The 18,577-nt window shown below is 40.5% G+C and overlaps 1 protein-coding gene across 2 annotated transcripts in view; it reads right to left on the bottom strand.

The window, feature by feature from the left end:
• The window catches only part of GSAP (gamma-secretase activating protein), a 128,734-nt gene extending 112,730 nt beyond the window's left edge, over positions 1-16,004 (bottom strand). For both annotated transcript variants that reach the window (XM_007530798.3, XM_060196356.1), the window contains exons 1-3: positions 15,830-16,004; positions 5,540-5,616; positions 2,558-2,614 (exon numbers count right to left, since the gene is read on the bottom strand). In XM_007530798.3, the coding sequence (XP_007530860.1) occupies positions 2,558-2,614; positions 5,540-5,616; positions 15,830-15,926 (231 nt within the window). In that variant the 5' untranslated portion in view covers positions 15,927-16,004. The remainder of the gene's footprint in view (positions 1-2,557; positions 2,615-5,539; positions 5,617-15,829) is intronic.
• Positions 16,005-18,577: the final 2,573 nt, after the last annotated feature.

Genomic DNA, 18,577 nt, shown 5'->3' with positions numbered 1-18,577 from the left:
ACTGCGTACAACCCAGCCATGAGTCCCGGGTCATCTGTTACCCGCCTGTGAAGCCAGCCCGGCGAAAACAACATATGGTGACCCAGATGGGACCGGACCTGCGCAACTCCCAGATAAGTGAAGACTTTGCCTACCTATGCACTATGGTCTTCTCTTCTGCTTACGAAAAGGTTTGCCAAAGCCTCTACTGTTTCATCATGAGACAGTTACTCTGTCTCTGGAACATTTTGCTCTGGGCCACACTTTGGTTCCCTGACTGGGAACTTTGGTTTCTTCTGACCCTAATCATAGAGCTTGGGAGATGCATGGAGATTTCTCCTTGGACTTTCTGGATTCCCTCTCCCATGTTTCCTGAGGAAAAGGACTACATTTTGCTCCGGGCCACAATTTGGTTCTTTATGACCATCGTAGACCTTGGGATATGCTCGGAGATTTCCCCTGGGACTTTCTGGACTTCTTCTCGAATGTTTCCCATGGAGAAGGACTACTTTAATTTGAGGAGCATTCTCGAGTACCCTGGTAGTCCCCAAGAATGGAGACACGTGGTTAGTTCTACTCTCCTGATTGGATTCTTTCTTCAATGGGAAGATAATTTTAAAAATGGGTGCCTGAAGCAATCCAGCAGGAACAGTCAGAAGCACCCTAAATGGAATTTCAAGGAGCTTTTTGGACTAGGACGCCCTCCGGGGACTCATGATACTACATGGTGAGATCTTGATAATCTGGTTCAAGTTTCATAAGAGAATGATTTGAATGACTGAATTTTTGTATGACATCAACTTAAAAAAAAAAATGCTGGATGCAGCCATGATTTCTAGAGACACCCAGAAACAATCCAAAAAATTGTTTTTTCCCTCCTTTGATTTCTTTTTTACGTCTTGGCATAAATCTGAAACATTTAATCCTGAAACGGTATGAGTTGTGGGTGGGGCAGATAGTGCAATGATTATGTTAATTATTCTTATGCCTGAGGCTTCTACCGTGGTTCTTCTGTTTACCTTTCCACATTTTATTGAGTTTAAACTGTTTAAACAACCTTAAAATCATACTAGAAAGGACTTCCAATTATAATGGAGTTATCAATTATAGTAAATTTCTAATCTGCTACAAGTTTTGTTTGACAAGTAAGTGAATTTCAGCTGTCAAGTCTTCACATGAAAAAGCATCTACTCAAATGGAATCCTGGAAATCCATTTGGATCCTGTTCTCTGACATCGCCCACGAGACGGAATGACTACAACACACCCCTGGAAACCAATGATATGACCTGGCACGACCTGAAGAAACAGATTCACAGACTCCAAAGATCACTCTCTACAGAAAAGCAGAATTCTGGTGGCTGACATTCCCCATCGAGACAGAAGTGCAGTGTTTCATCCCCTGGCATTTTCTTCCATGGTCATCTACTTTGGACTGACACCTCCATCGGACTTACAGGTACACGCTGCTGTGTTTCTCAAAGACTAACTTCAGCCAATTGCCTTGAGACTTTATAGACCATGTACCCTTGCCTGAAGGCTCTGTCCCCAGAGTCAGAAAACTCCCCCTCCTTATTAGGTTATGCCCACAGAGGCATGAAGCGCCCCAAGAGGCAAGAGATGCCCACAGAGGCAGGAAATGCCCTTTGAGGCAAGAGATGCCCCCAGAGGCATGAAGCGTTCCCAGAGGCAAGAAATGCCCTTTCACCTGCTAGGCCTTGCCCTTTGAGGCAAGAAATGTTCCCCTTGGCATCACACTGGTTATTGCTGCTCGCCTATTTTTTTTTCTTCCATGTCTTATGCCAGTTCTTTTGAAAACGCCTGTATGATATAGGTTTCTGTTCACCTCACACTCCTAATACTATGGCCATTAGTTAAAAAGAAAGGGGGTATTGTTAGTATCTTCTAATTCTGCTTTTAAAACCCCTTCTATTTCATTTGGTTTAAATCCCCCCTGCTTAATACTGCATTAATTTACATAACCACTGTATTCTATTTACATAACCACTGCCGTCTATTTACATAAATCACTTTTACATTTACATAAAGCACCACCTTCCCTCCAGGGCATTGGTGGTTTAGTGGTAGAATTCTCACCTGCTCCACCCCCTCTCCTTGTCACACCTTGATCCTCTCCTTGTCACACCCTGATTTTCACCAGTCACTTTTCTCTCCACCCTCTCTGCATCACATCCTGTTCACACCCTACTTGGGAAGTATATATAAAGACAACATTGTTCGTTTTAGTTAGTTGTTAGTTTAGTCTAGCTTGGTATAGATGGCGCTGCGTCCTGCATGAATAAAGAGATACTGCGTACAGCTCAACCATGAGTCCCTGGTCATCTGTCTCCTGTCAGTGAAGCTCAGCCCGACACACCCATGTCTACAACTTTAGGAGAACTGTGGTGGATTGCAGTGGGGAGAGTGAAGATTCAGAACTCTGGTGGTGGGAATGGTGTGGATTCAAACCCCTGTCAACATGCAATTCTGTAATTTAAAACTATATTTTAAAAAAAGAACAGAAAAGAAAAACTCTTAAAGCACTAAAAAGATCTATTAGCAACATATAGGGATTTTACCTGGTTTTGTCTGGCTTGGCAATCATGTAATCCAAAGAAGACATGTCCCTTCTCATCCTAAAAAGGGAAAAAATTAAGTAGATGCTTGTTAAATGTCATTGTTTAAGAAGTCAGGCTTTTACTATCTTTAAAACAAACCTTCAGGGGCCAGGTTGTAGTGCACTTAGTTAAGCACAAGTTTTAAGTTTAAGTACCTGTCCCCCACCTGCAGGGGAAAAGCATCACAAGTGGTAAAGCAGTGTTGCAGGTATCTCTCTCCTCCCCTCTCTACCTCCACTTTCCATTTCAGTTCTCTCTGTCTCTGTCCAATAAATAAATAATAAACATATTAAATAAAATTATAAAAGAATTTCTAAAGAAAAAAAACCTTTAGGGTCTACACAAGTGGTTCAATCACTTTCATATGTGAGGTCTGAGGCCAGCACCACATGACAGTACCAAGCACAGAGACAAGTGGAACCTAGTGAATGGTGGACCAGTGCTTCTATGTCTTTCTCTTCAACTCTCCCCTCTTCAAAAACTATAAAATTTTTAAAATTTGACATGGGGAAGTAGCTTAGCAGCAAAGTATATACACTTACTATTGGACTTGATCTCCAGTACCACATTTTTAAAAGCTGCAATAGTACAACCAATTATGACCAGTAAGTACTGTAAACATAGCTTGCTATGAATGTCATAAGGATCAAACTTGTTTTTGCTTTGGGGTTTGTTTGCTTTATTTTTTATTTCTTTATTGGGGAATTAATGGTTTACCGTTGACAGTAAATACAGTAGTTTGTACATACATAATATTTTCCCCGGTTTTCCACATAACAATTGAACCCCTTCTAGGTCCTCCTCTGCTATCATGCTCCAGGACCCAAACCCTCGCACCACCACCCCAGAAACATTTACTTTGGTGCAATACATGAACTCCATTCCACATTCTGCTCAGTGCTCTTCTGATCTTGTTTTTCAATTTCTGATCTTGTTTTTCAGTTTCTGCCTATGAGTGAGATTATTCCATATTCATCCTTCTATTTCTGACTTATCTCACTTAACATGATTCCTTCAGGCTCCATCCAAGATGGGATGAAAATGGTGAAATCACCAGTTTTAATAGCTGAGTAGTAATCCATTATGTATAAATACCACAACTTACTCAACCATTCATCTGCTGTTGGACACCTGAGTTGCTTCCAGGTTTTAGCTATTCAAACTTATTTTTCACTAGTCTTCTGTGTTCAAGGAGTGAAAAGGTTCAAGAATGTACGGTATAGAAAGTTTGGGAGACCCTGTTGAGTAGGACTGAGTATAATAAAGTGAACCTTTCACCATTTCCATTTTATTTATTTATTTATTTATTTATTTAAGATTACATTATGTGACTGGCCAGAAGAGTTCATAATATTTTTTTGGACCAATTTCTTAAATATGCCATATTTATAGAAACAATTAACTTGTTGAACAACAAAGTACAGTACTACAACTATGCAAAGCAAACTAGGCACTAAAATTACTCATTCACATTTTCCTACTATAGTAAAGTTATTCATTAAACCACCTTTCCTTAGAACACTTAACATCTGAAGTAGGATAAGCCTAAAAGAAAAGAAAAATTTCAGGCAGAGGTAGGTAGCATAATGGTTATGCAAAGAAACTCTCATGCCTGAGGCTCCAAAACCCCAACCTCAGTTTCCCATACCACCATACGCCAGAGCTGAGCAGTGCTCTGGTAAAAAAAAAAAAAAAAGGGGGGGGGGGACAAATTCAAATTTTGGATGATCTCACTTATAGGGCAGAAAAAGAAAACAAAGTGAATCTTGGACTGGGTGTGGTATATTTCACTAAAGCTAAGGACTCTGAGAAAGAATGGGCACAAAGGGTATTTGCAAAGGGTGCTGGGTCGTGGTGCATAATGATGGAAATGGACTTAAATTGGGGATGAAAGTGTTTTGCAGACACCTATCACAAGATGAGAAATTGCACTCAAGTGTGAACATTGTACTATAAAACATTTACCCCTCAATAAAATGATTTTTTTTAAGCTTAACATTTAAAACATATGGTTAAGTAGTAGTGCTTCAAAAGCCTGAACATATATAAATCTGATGACATGATACAGAGTAATCACAATGTTTCCTCAAGGACAAAAATATAACACATTAATTAGGTTTCAATATGTTTCCCTTGACATTTCTCCTCTAGAAAATCTAACTGGTCATTTATTTGAAACTTTGAACAGTATCAGACAGTCCATAGTTTTATTTTATTTAAAAGAGAAAAAAATGGTAAGAACAAGGGTTTTTGTTTGTTTGTTTTAAATATTTATTTATTTATTCCCTTTTGTTGTCCTTGTTCTTTTATTGTTGTAGTTATTTTTGTTATTGATGTCATTGTTGTTGGATAGGACAGAGAAATGGAGAGAGGAGGGGGAGACAGAAAGAGGGAGAGAAAGATAGACACCTGCAGACCTGCTTCACCTCTTGTGAAGCGACTCCCCTGCAGGGGGGGAGCCGGGGCTCTAACCAGGATCCTTGCGCTGGTCCTTGCTCTTTGCATCACGTGCGTTTAACCCGCTGCGCAACTGCCTGACTCCCTGTTTGTTTTTTACCCAAGCTCTACTCAGCTCTGGCTTATAGTGGTGGTGGTGGTGGTGGTGGTGGTGGTGGAGGTGGAGGTGGGAGAATTGAAGTGGGATGTCTGAGCCTCAGGCATGAGTGTCTATTTGCATAACCATTATGCTATCTCCCCTGACCAGAATGAGTTTCTATCATACTATTCAATCTCACACAAAGTACTCATAATGTGGTCAGGTCAGGGGGTGGCACACATGTTACAAAGTAGTCATATTTAGAAGATAAGTCTCAATAAGTCTTAGTCATTAATCATCATACAGTATCACACAGGAGTCTATAAGAGGGAGAATATAAATGGTTAAATAGTAAAATTTATTTTAGGCATATTTACCATATTAAAATATAAATATTATAGACATACCTTATAGGTATAAATAATATTTCCATTTCTTTCAACATTTAGTACACGCAAACTCTGATAAATATCTTCCAAAGCATCTGAAAATTATAATAAAATCAAGTTAACATTTAGAAGGAAGTGTTTGATGTTTACATATCTATCAAATATAATATTAGTTAAAAAGCCAAGTACAAGAGAATACTAGAAAACTTGTTGAGAGACAATGCAGGGCACAGGCGGTCCTGAGGAGCATGGACAGTTTTCACTGGGTTTGCACACAGGGAACTGAGATGAACACTAGCACACTTTTGTTTTCACTGAGTTTACACACACGGAACTGGGATACATGTTGGTGAAGGGTCTTTACACTGTACAATATAAAAAGGGAGGAGTGTGCTTCATTGGGTGGTAAGAAGGGTATAAAAGAAGGGGATTTGTATGGAGAAAGGGCGTTTTGGACTAGGTCCAGAGACCCTGGGAATCTCCCCCAAGCTTTAATTCTAACTTCACTTTTGCACGTAACTTGTCTTGGATTGTAAAAAAGGACAAATTTAGAAACTGCACATCTGTCACGTGTATTCCCTTGAAATTCTTTTCGAGTGAAAATGCATCGAACCCCAGAAGGGAATCTTACCTCTAACCTTTAAAGCTGTTCTTCAAACTTACCATTCTGCCATATATTTACAAATTTGGCAGCAGTCACATAAGATACTGACCTTCTGGTAAGAAGAGTAAGTAGTAAGGCTGGTGAAATAGCTCACTTGTACGCTGTGCTGCTTTGTCATGTGTACGACCCAGGTTCAAGCCTGGCCCCCACCACACTGAAGGAAGCTTTAGTGCTGTGCTATCTCTCACTCTCTGTCTCTATCTTCATCTAAAGAAGAGGAGGCAGAATAGTTATCCGGAATTTTCTAAGGTACTTACTGGTAATGTGGTATATACTGGGCATAATGACAAGCTCACCTTGCAATAACTCACTGAGATGGAACCCTTTTGACTTCTCTGCTTTGCTATGTGCATGTTATTCTTCAATCAATTTTAAGTGTTAGTTTTTGCTTTATTTTGAAGTATATTATATTGGAGTTGTGCAATGAGAAGCATACAAATCTAGCATCATTAAGGTTTCCTGATATATTAACCTGTCAGGAACTCAGCTGAATTGCCTAGTGTCAGAGTAATCAATCAAAGCAACAAGCAGTCCAGGAGACAGTACAGAGGACAGGGCATTGGACTTGAAAACCTGAGGTCACGGGTTCAATTTTCTGGTATTTGTGGGCTAGAGCTTTCATGTTCTCTCAATCTCTCTCTTCCTTTCCCTTTCCCATCTCCACTCTTCCCTTCCCTTTCCCCATTTCTCACTAAGTAAGTAAGTGAATGGATCTTTAAAAAAGTAATATAGTTGCTCAACAATTTGTTTGGCTTCGTATGTTAACTCTCTTTTCAATCACCAGGTTCCAGATGCCACCAGGATGCTGGCCAGGCTTCCCTGGATTGAAGACCCCACCAATGTGTCCTGGAGCTCAGCTTCCCCAGAGACACACCTTACTAGGGAAAGAGAGAGGCAGACTGGGAGTATGGACCGACCAGTCAACGCCCATGTTCAGCGAGGAAGCAATTACAGAAGCCAGACCTTCTGCCTTCTGCAACCCTCAACGACCCTGGTTCCATTCTCCCAGAGGGATAGAGAATGGGAAAGCTATCATGGGAGGGGGTGGGTTATGGAGATTGGGTGGTGGGAATTGTGTGGAGTTGTACCCCTCCTACCTTATGCTTTTGTTCACTAATCCTTTCTTAAATAAAAAATTAAAAAAAAAAAAAGTATTCAAAAAAACAAAAAAGAATGTTGAAGGGCCAAGTTGCACTAAGTATGGAGATGGGGGCAGGGCAGAGGCAGTGTCTTCCTCAATGAGAAGCTGTTATGTACCCATAACAGAGCTCCTGTAATATAAATATTGCAGACCTGGGAAGTGACAGGAGGAAAAGGGAGAAAAGCTGATAATGGGAAAAATACTGAGTCACAGTGCAGAAAAAGTGCCTTCAAAGTTCTCCTCTCCTTGCTAAGGTGGTTTCACAGGAATTAATTAAAAGGGATTCTGGTGATGGTTTCTGGTAAGATGACCTCTGAATGAAGGCACCTGTGCTCAAAATGCAACTATATGTAAACTAGAAGCCTAAACTATCCAAGTGGAAAAGGAATAAATTGTGGCAGATTCAGACAAAGGAAACAACAGTAAGAATGAAGTAACTTGCTATTGAAAAACGCAGCATAAATAATCAAGCAAAAATGCAAATCTGGACATAGGAGATAGCTCGAGATGCCAGACACCACAAAAGGGGAACTTCACAAATAGTGAAGCAGTGTTATGTCTCTTCATCTCTTTCTCTCACCCTGTCTCTGTCTGGATAAAATAAAAATAAAAAGTATGCCAGGAGCACTGGAATCACACAGGTTCCAACAAAGTCCTGGCAAAAATAAATGATAGATAGATGCACTATTATCTTCTCTCCTCCAAAAGTACAAATTGTATGATTTAAACTATACTAAAGTTTCAAAAAAAAGCATAATGAATTTACAGCACTACTAGAAAAAAAATATTAAAAGGGAAGTTTGGGGGGTTTGATTAATGTCATCTTTACTATTCTGAGTGCTAATTTCTTGTGTGAAAATTAAGTAAAAGACAAACAAAAATATGTTTTCTTTTTTAAATTATTATTTCTTTATTGGGTTGAGACCATAATCAAGAAGGAACAAAGAATTAGAAAAGGAGAAACATCCGCAGCCCTGCTTCTTTACTCTTTGTGAAGCTTTCCCCCTAGAGGTGGGGTCTGGGTGCTTAAACCCAGGTCCTTGCACAGGTAACACATGTGCACTTAGCCAGGATGTACCACAGCCCAGTGCCCTATACACGAAATGTTTAACTTATAAATTGACTGACCTTCTAAAAGTTTAGGATGTTCCTCAAATTTCTATAATTAGGGGACTTAAAGGTTGATAGATATGGCATCGAGAAGAATCATCCACTGCGTAAAAATGTATATTTCTCTAATTTCCTCAAAATTAAGTAACCTAAACTAGACTCATTCTGTCATATTAATAGTGTCTTTCTATGATATTATGTATACTTAAGTATAATACCAATTATGACAAATTCCAATGATCACACCAAAGATATGCAAAACCATCTATAAATGAGAGCAAAATTCACCTTGTATTCCTAAAACAGAAGGAAAAAAATAATGGGGATTGGTGATCTGGGCCATTGTGTTGGAGCTATGGGTGGGAAACAATCAGGGAGACAAGAAAATGGTTTCTCCCTAACACTTCCTCTCCACTATTCCAAGCTTGGGATCCATGATTGCTCAACAAATTGTTTGGCTTCATATGTTAACTCTCTTTTCAATCACCAGGTTCCAGATGCCACCAGGATGCTGGCTAGGCTTCCCTGGATTGAAGACCCCACCAATGTGTCCTGGAGCTCAGCTTCCCCAGAGTCACACCCTACTAGGGAAAGAGAGAGGCAGACTGGGGGTATGGACCGACCAGTCAACGCCCATGTTCAGCGGGGAAGCAATTACAGAAGCCAGACCTTCTACCTTCTGCATCCCTCAACGACCCTGGGTCCATGCTCCCAGAGGGATAGAGAATGGGAAAGCTATCAGGGGAGGGGGTGGGTTATGGGGATTGGGTGTTGGGAATTGTGTGGAGTTGTACCCCTCCTACCTTATGCTTTTGTTCACTAATCCTTTCTTAAATAAAAAATTTTAAAAAATAAATAAATAAATAAAAATGCAAATACAAAAAAAAAAAAAAAAGAAAATGGTTTCATTAAGAAGTTAGGCATTCAGAGGCTGAGTGGTGATGTACCTGGTAGAGTGCACATGTTACAACGTGAAAGGTCCTAGTTTGAGCCCCCAGTCCCCATCTGCAGCGGGAAAGCTTTGTGAGTGGCGAATCAGTGCTTCAGGTGTCTCTCTGTATCTCTCCTTCTCTATCACCCCCTTCCCTCTCAATTTCTGGCTGTTTCTATCCAATAAATAAATAAAAATAATAAAAAGGTTTTTTTTTAATTAGAAAAACCGAGAATTCAGGCATTCTGAGAGCTCTTATGGTGGTATAGGGAACTTAACCTGGGACTTTGGAATCTCGGGCATGGAAGTCTTTTTTGCATAAATATATAGGCATAAATAAATGTATTTATGTTATATATGTCTTCTTCCACACTTCTTACAAGAAGAAACTTGCACATTTTCTGGGGATGAGGGGAGGGCAGGAAAAGAGGGCAGCTTTTTTTTAAAAAAAAAAAAATTATTTATTTATTCCCTCCCTTTTGTTGCCCTTGTTGTTTTATTGTTGTAGTTGTTGTTGGATAGGACAGAGAGAAATGGAGAGAGATGGGGAAGACAGAGAGAGTGTAAGAAAGACACCTGCAGACCTGCTTCACCGCTTGTGAAGCGATCCCCCTGCAGATGGGGAGCTGGGGGCTCGAACCAGGATCCTTACGTAGGTCCTTGCACTTTGCACCATCTGCGCTTAACCCACTGCACTTAACCCACTGTGCTTAACCCACTGCGCTACCGCCTGACTCCCAGGGGACAGCTTTTTATATGTGAATATAATGCCTACTGAGTATATATTTACCATCATGATGTTGTTTTAAAGAGTATAGTTTTAGAGGTATATTGACTGTCAGATATACTTTCTACTGGTTGAAAAAAAATAAATAAGGATAATCACCTGGCGTCTTAAGAGAATACGATCCAGGGGGCCAGGTTGTAGCATACCTGGTTAAGCACACACATTGCAGTGCGCAAGGACCCAGGTTCAAGACCCTGGTCCTATCTGCAGGGGAAATCTTCACAAGCGGTAAAGTAGGGCTGCAGGAATCTCTCTCTGTCTCTTTCCCTCTCTATCTCCCACTCTATCTCTAGCTAATAAATAAAATGTTTTTTAAAAAGAGAGAGAGAATATGATTCAGTTTACTGCTTCCATGTCACAATTTACAAAGTTCTAATTTTTATGTCTTGCACACTGTGTAAAGCAATATAGACTCATTATAGTAATAAAACAGTTGAGTTTTAAGGAGTTTAAGATATATGGTCAATATCAAGTTTATCAAAAAAGTAATACAGGCTAATCTCAAAGCTAGAAATAAATAAATAAATATAAGTTTTCTATATCAAATTTACAGTGGAAAATGGATAACTACTAGAAAAAATCTTTTAAGGGAAGATTTTGTAGATAACAGAGTTTTAGTGAGTCTTTTTTATTCTGCGCATGATTCAAATTTCTGGAATGCATTGTATCAATATTTTGACAAGTATTTTTTTTCCTTCAAGATTATACTGATGTTGGAAGAGACCTTCTCAAAAGTACACTTAAAAGGTTTCAGCTAAGATATGAAATTCTTACAAAACCTTGTTAAGGATATGCAGTTTCCTAAGAAAAACACATCTATTTTCAAATGATTTAAAAAAATTAAGGGAAAAAAATTAACCAAATGATAACCAATGAAATATGTTAATTCCACTAAGCCAGTGGTTCTCAGCTCTGGTTGTGTGTTACAATTAACAAAGACTACCCAAAAAATGTTTGCTTTTATTGGACTAATGACAGGGGCCCACTCTTTGATGTGTATATATTTATTTTATTTTCACTCTCATTTCTATTAAATTTTTATTGCCACCAGGATTTGGCTGGAGCTCAGGGCCCCCACAAAGAATCCACCGTGTTTCCCCTTTTTCTTTCATTCTTTCTTTTTTCAAACAGAGACAGAGAAATTGAGAAGGAATGGGGAGATAGAGAGGGAGAGAGAAAGAGAGACACCTGCAGTACCACTTAACCATTTGTGAAGCTTTCCCCCCTTCAGGTGGGGATTAGGGGCTTGAACCCAGTTCCTTACACAGAGTAACATGTATGTTCTACTAGGTGTGTCACCCACCTCCCAGTACTTGTATATGTATTTTTAAATTTCCCAATTGATTTCACTGTACCAACTGGGTGTAGAGACAGTGAAGTATATTAAACTTATATTAAAGAATGTTTGTGGGTGGGGGAGATCACATAATATTTGCACAAACAGATTCTAATTTCTGAGGCTCCGAGGTCCTAGGTTCAGTCCCCCATACCATCATAAGCCAACGCTTTGCAATACTCTGGTTAATAAAACAACACAAAACAAAATAATATTCATTAACATCACCAAGACTAACTTGTAATAGAGGTGAAAGAAATAATAAAAGTGACCTTATGGGTCTGCTAATAGTAACTGCAGTTTTAAATAATCCTGCAGTTAATGCATGGCCTCATCTTAAGGTGATTTGAATTGGAAAAATTTGACAATGTTGGAAATTTCAAGTTCAGTGTCTCACCACACACTATTATCCCATCAGCCTTTCCTCCCAGGGTTGGTTGCTCATGTTTGAGACACACCCTTTTAAAAGAACTACTCAGTAGCTCCCTTGTTTATCCCTTCTGACTCTTCCTCCAGTAGATCGCCACCGAACAGTCCAAAGGAGGAAGTTTTCAGATTTCAAATAAGGAAGTATGATTTAATTTTATTATTAGAATACTCAATATTCATGAAGACAAGAAGAGTAAGTACATAGATTCTAGAAGTAATGGCAAGTCACAGTTCATATGAAATTGAAGCTGGTTTGTCAGCTATTCTCCTTAATTTCAATCTATTCTTTGTCAAACACAAATTGTTGCACTTTATAAGTAAGGTGATTGGCAAATATGCAAACACAGTTCTGCTTCAAAACTCTTGATTTTTGTTCTGTTTTTAAAGTGGGCAGTAAGTGTACAGTCTTGTTATTTATAGCTTTCATGTGCTAAAATATTATAATGACTTTTGAAAGGACAAAGTATTTTTATTAAACAACTTTGCATTAAAACATGTTTCAAGTGTGCATCAATGGAAAACACTTTGTGCATATCCAATACATTACTTTCACTACATAAAGTCCAATTCTTACTTTCACCACACATTAGAATAACTTGTTTTCTATTGCATATGGAGAGGGACAACCTAGAATTTTTCCCAAAGTCCAACCTAGAATCAAGGGCAGAAGCAGTTAGCCAATCTAGTGTCCTTCCTCCAGCTCTAGTTGACAAAAATTATGCTATCCAAGAGATACTGAATTTCCAAAACTGATTTAACCTAGCTCCCTGGCTATTTTTCAAGAAATGTGGAGTACTTAGTATTAGCACCACTAAGAAATATTTAATCGGGAGTCAGGCAGTAGCGCAGCAGGTTAAGCACAGATGGCACAAAGCGCAAGGAACAGCAGTTGGAGCCCCACTCCCCACCTGCAGGGTTGTTGCTTCACAGGCAGTGAAGCAGGTCTGCAGGTGTCTGTCTTTCTCTCCCCCTCTATGTCTTCTCCTCCTCTCTCCATTTCTCTCTGTCCTATCTAACAGTGACATAAATTACAACAACAATAAAAAACAAGGGCAACAAAAGGGAAAATAAATAAATATAAGAAATTTTTAAAAAATTAATCATATATACTTATTTAAAAAACAAACAAAAAACCTAAGGCTTCAAATTGAGATAACAAATGTAGAAAGATACTAAAGTGTTATAATTAATTATTTGTAATTTACATATGAAAACTAGAACTTTGAAAGAAATATCCATAAATATGTGGAGTAATAGTTGTGCTAAAAATAAAACAGAATCTGAGGTTCTCCTGACAGAAGAGGAACTAATTTTTTTTTTTGCTGTTATCCACTGGTGACTATCAAAAGAAGTAACAATTTCTTTTCATATAACAAGGATAATATTTTGCCTAGGTGCTCTAAGTGAGCAAAACACTACCAATTTTCAGAAAAAGCTGGTGATATTAAGTTTTCCTTCTGAGGACCCCAGAGTAATAGTTGTTTACTAGAATGTCACGAGTTTATATTTCTTTATAGAGAAGTGAAAGATACAAGGAAGTCAAACAAACCGACTCACCCCCAGATTTTCAATCATAGCAAACATGACTGAAACATAAGACTGTGGCATTTCACATTTCACTGAACTTCTTATTTGCAGACACCTGCCACTTAGCTATCTAAGGTGGAGTCTCAGAGAAAAGGCTACTTTGTGGTGGAAAGCAGACTTGGAGCTGCCTATTGTATAAGTTCAAACATCCAAAATTCTCTCAAGAGAATCTGGGAGGCATTTCACCCAGTAGAGTTTGTATCTTGTTTTGCTTGAGGGCCTGGGTTTGAGCCCCAGCATCATCTGAAAACACCATGGATGGTAGAGCAAGGGTGTGGTATCTGTCTGTCTGTCTCTTCCTAAGAAATAAAATAATGAGGGGCCAGGGAGACAGCATAATGATTATGCAAAAGACTTTCATGCCTTAGGCTCCAGGGTACCAGGTCCCAGGTTCAAACCCCAGCACTACCATAAATGAGAGCTGAACAGTGCTCTGGTCTTTCTATATCTCCCTCTCTCATTAAAATAAAATAAAAAACAATTTTTTAAAAAAGAAACAAGATAATAAAAAAAATGAGCAGGGAGGTCACTCAGCAGTGGTGTCACGCATGCACAAAGTCCTGGGTTCAGCCCCTAACACTATATAAAAAAAAGAAATTCTTTAAATGTTCACAAGATTTTTTTAATGTTTATTTATTCCCTTTTGTTGCCCTTGATTTTTAATTGTTGTGGTTATTGTTGTTGTTGATGTCTTCATTGTTGAATAGAACAGAGAGAAATGGAGAGAGGAGGGGAAGACAGGGGGAGAGAAAGTCAGACACCTGCAGACCTGCTTCACCGCTTGTGAAGCGACTCCCTTGCAAGTGGGGAGCCGAGGGCTCGAACCAGGATCCTTACGCTGGTCCTTGTGCTTTGCGCCACCTGCGCTTAACCCGCTGCGCTACCGCCCGACTCCCCACAAGATTTTTTTATTATTAAAAAAATTGAAGATTTACTAACAATGACACTAACAGCAGACTGAAGACTTGAGTTACACAAACATTATTTTTTATTTGTAACTAACAATCAACATTCCATGACCAAGAACCCTACAACTTCTTTTGCTAAAGTAAGAGGACAGTGTGAAACTATAAAATAGGGATAGAAAGGAGAAGTAGAAAGGGGGTGATTTGGTAAACCCAAAAATGTCCCTTAGGGGTTTCTACGGAAAGAGGTTTGGGGGAAGAAGCAAAAACATTGATATGGATCCAGGTGGAATCCAGGTTGTCATTACTTCGAAGTTGAACCACTGTTTACAGCAAACTTGTCTTCTTAAAAAGAAAAACAAAAACTAGGAAACCACGGAGTTCCCTTTCTTCAAAGTTTTGATTGATCAATGCTGAGAATGCTCCAAAGTCACTTTTCACTCTCTCATCAAAGTCAAAATAATGGCCTTAATTGCCAGAACATATTGAAATTCAGGGGAAGTTAGCTCAAAACCTGAGCATCATTCTGTCTAACATCTCCCATTGTGCTGGCCTGCACAGGAGGTGCACTGGGGTGGGAAGTGGAGAGAGAAAGAGGGGTAGAGCTTGGTGCTTCTTAGGGAAAGAAAAAAGGAAAGAAAGAAAGGAAAGAAAGAAAGAAAGAAAGAAAGAAAGAAAGAAAGAAAGGAAGAAAGAAAGAAAGAAAGAAAGAAAGAAAGAAAGAAAGAAAGAAAGAAAGATGGTTCTCTGTTCTCTATTCACAGACTAAAAGCGGCTCCCTGGCCACTATCACTTCACATCTAAAGTGACAAGTGCCCTAAATTATGGACACTGTTCATGCAGGATGCAAAAACCCTTCTCATACATATTTGCATATACTTTTGCAATCTTATCTTTTTCCTAATGTCTGAACCCCCTCTCCCTGCCCCCTCAGTCGTAGCAGAACCCCTGTCAGAGTGATGAATGAAGTATACACAATGATCTTTCACATTCCCAGCAGTTTTAGGCCAAGGGAGCAGAGTTTCAGCAACTGTTCACTATGCCCTCCTAAATGAGGTGATGCTGTGGGTACCACGGGTGACCTCGGCCTTTCTACTACAACAGAATGGCTCTAACTAGCAAAGCCGAGCTAGAGGTCTCCCTACAGGAGCCACAACAGCCCAGCCTCCACCTTGCCTCTCCAGCTTTCAGTCAGTGGACAGGATTGAGAGTGGCAAAGCCCAGACTCCCAAGAGGGAAGCTCATCCCTACCGCCCCAATCTTCACAGATTAACAGTGGCCACAGTCTAGTACCCTCCGCCGACCGGTGTCCACCAGTGCCAGCCTGGGAGCCTCCCAGGTAAAACTGATTGGGACTCCCCGCCTCCCTCCTCCACCCCCCCCCCCCGGCTGCCCTCACCCCCACTAGCCTGCCGCACCTGCGCCGCCGCCTCCGACCCCAGCAGCCCGCTGTGCCCGCAGCCACGGGAGCACCTCCTCCCGGAGATCGAAATCGGCGACCAGCCGGAGAGCCATAGCCCAGACGCAGCCACAGGGCGGCTCTGGGGTCCCGCGCCCCGGGCATTCCCGGTCCCCAGTGCGCCACCTCGCCCTTCTCCCCAGCGCCCGCCCCCGTCGTCCCTTCCCCCGCCTCCGCCTCAGCCTCCTCTCCGCTACCGCTTTCGGTTTTGCACAGTGGGGCCCGGGAAGTCGCCTGCGTTGCCTCCAGCACCGCATGCACCTAGAGGCCTGCGGGGCGCGCTGGACAGGGGGGTGGAAGTAGAAAAGGGACTCGAGAACCAGCTTTGCCTGGGTGCCCTCGACTTGCATGCCCTCTGGACCCACGCCAGAGAGTGAGAGGGTTAGTTAGCTATTTTGTAAAGTCCCTAGAGGAGAGGTTAGACCAATGGTTTAGCGCACAGTAGATTTTTTTGTTTTGTTTTAAGCCCCAGGGAACTACCACAGTGCAGAGGAGTCTGGAAGTCACCAGACTTAGGAAGGAGGTATCATTTGAGAACGTTCAAGTTCATCGCAGGGACGGTTATAGTGGCATCTTGAGACTACAGAATCCAGCATCAGGTGGTAGTGTTTTATTGATATCTAGATGGTCAACAGAAGGAGGAGTATCGGAAGGTTAATTCTATTTTAAGAGAAATACTGGAGACACTGAAAAAGATTAATACGTGCAGGTTCTCTGTGTGAAACTGGGAATTCCCACACAATAAGCTTCCACGAAATTTTAAATTTTTGTTTATTTATTAATGGATAGAGGCAGAGAGAAATTGAGAGGGGAAGCAGAGAGGGAGAAAGACAGAGACACCTGCAGCCCTGCTTCATCACTCATCAAGCTTTCGCCCTGCAGGTGGGGACCAGGCTTGAACCCAGGTTCGTGCACACTGTTCTGTGTGTGCGCTTAACCAGGTGTGCCACCGCCTGGCCCCCTTCTCCACAAAATTTGCTTCAGATACCCTATACGATTAGTCTTAAGTGTTCACATTCTCTCAGACATAGACCTTTTTGACACAATCTAAACCCAGTCACCATCCCCACAAATAAATTCAGTTTTTCTTAATCTTGCCATTTGGCTTTCTTGTTTGCTTGCTTCCTACTCCCCCCCCCCTTTTCTCTCTTCTTTTCTTGTCATTTCCCCCCTTTCATTCTAGGACATCATCAACACACTGATTACTGCTTGGTTTTTGGCACTGTTACATTCAATCTGTCTCCAACATCAGTCTTCCTCCATGGTAAAGTGTCTTTGCTTTACCAGACTCTTCAGTCTTTTCACCTAGAACTTCAGTTTCTGGCTGACCTTGCTTCCAAAATCTCGCTGATTCTACCCTCCTTTCTCTAGGGGGAAAAAAAAAATCACATGGCTCTTTCCAACCTGGATCCAAAAAAAGTCTTCACATAACTGCATCCTGCAGTGCCTTCCCAATCCTGAACCTGGAGAAAAGCATTCTTAGGAGAACTCGTGTGACAATCACATACTACCCTGAGACATGAGAAACAGTCTTGGCACATTCTCTGTGCCTTTGCCTCTTACCAGTAGCTAATGAAGCACTAGTTATTGAAGACTGAATAAATACAGCCATAAACTAAAGAATTCTTTGTCAGGAGTTTCTTATGATACAGGTGATTCCTAGGATTGAAAAGACTTAGAAACTAAATAAGTATAAAATAAAATTGATTTTGCCCAGCAGTCATGTATCTCCAACTGAGATAGTAAATAGTTCCTGGTAGAACTCCACTACTCACCATCACATGCATCAGAAAATCCTCCCACCTGGTAAATGCACAAGGATTTAACACAAATGCCTATCAGGGCAGCTATAGTATGACTAGTGCATAAAAGGAAGGTCACTGGGGAACTACTCGAATGTTTCATATCAAATGAAGTTTGTTACCTTTATCACATAGGAATATCCTCTTTTGTCTGTTTTTTTTTTAATTCAATGCCCTTCTATCATTTTTATTTTTTTCAGGTAACCTCTATTCTTGCTAGCAAAAACTGACTGTGTAGTGCTCACCAAGCAGTGGTGGTATGAGAATTCTCTTCAAACTGAATTTAAGTATAAAAGAAAGCAGAGGTCAGAAATAATAGCCAAAACAGCAGAAAGGTATAACCAAACCATTATGGTGGTATGAAAATTGCTGAGTGCTGGATGTTATTCACTAAAGATAAGACTAGTAAATGGTGATTTACTGGATTTTTTAAAGTCAAAAAAATTTTAAGTCTCATAGAAAAATGAAGATGGATCATCCTTCATCTCTAAAGAAACAAAACTGAAACACTGTCATATCATCTTTATTTAAGAAGTTTCTGCATTGTGCAAGGACCCAGGTTCAAACCTAAACCTCCAGTCCCCACCTGCAGGGGGAAAGCTTCACAAATGGTGAAGCAGTACTTCAGGTGTTCTCCTCTCTCTCAGTCTCTCTCTCTCTCTCTCTCTCTCTCTCCCTTTCTCTCTCCCCTCCCTCCTCTCAATTTCTAGCTGTCTCTATCAAATAAAGTTGAAAAGTAATTTTAAAAAAGTTTCTGGAGCAGGTTGTCCAGCATTTAGTAGCGTCCACATGTTATCCTGTGCAGGGACCAGAGTCAAAACCCCTGTCCCCACCTGCAGGGAGAAGGCTTCACAAACATTGGAGCAATGCCTCAGATGTCTCTCCTTCCTTCCCTCTCTCTCTCT

Source organism: Erinaceus europaeus, chromosome 8 (genome assembly GCF_950295315.1).
Source record: "Erinaceus europaeus chromosome 8, mEriEur2.1, whole genome shotgun sequence".
Classification (NCBI taxonomy): domain Eukaryota; kingdom Metazoa; phylum Chordata; class Mammalia; order Eulipotyphla; family Erinaceidae; genus Erinaceus; species Erinaceus europaeus.
The sequence above is the reverse complement of the archived record's forward strand: the minus strand, read 5'-3'. Positions and strand labels throughout refer to the sequence as shown.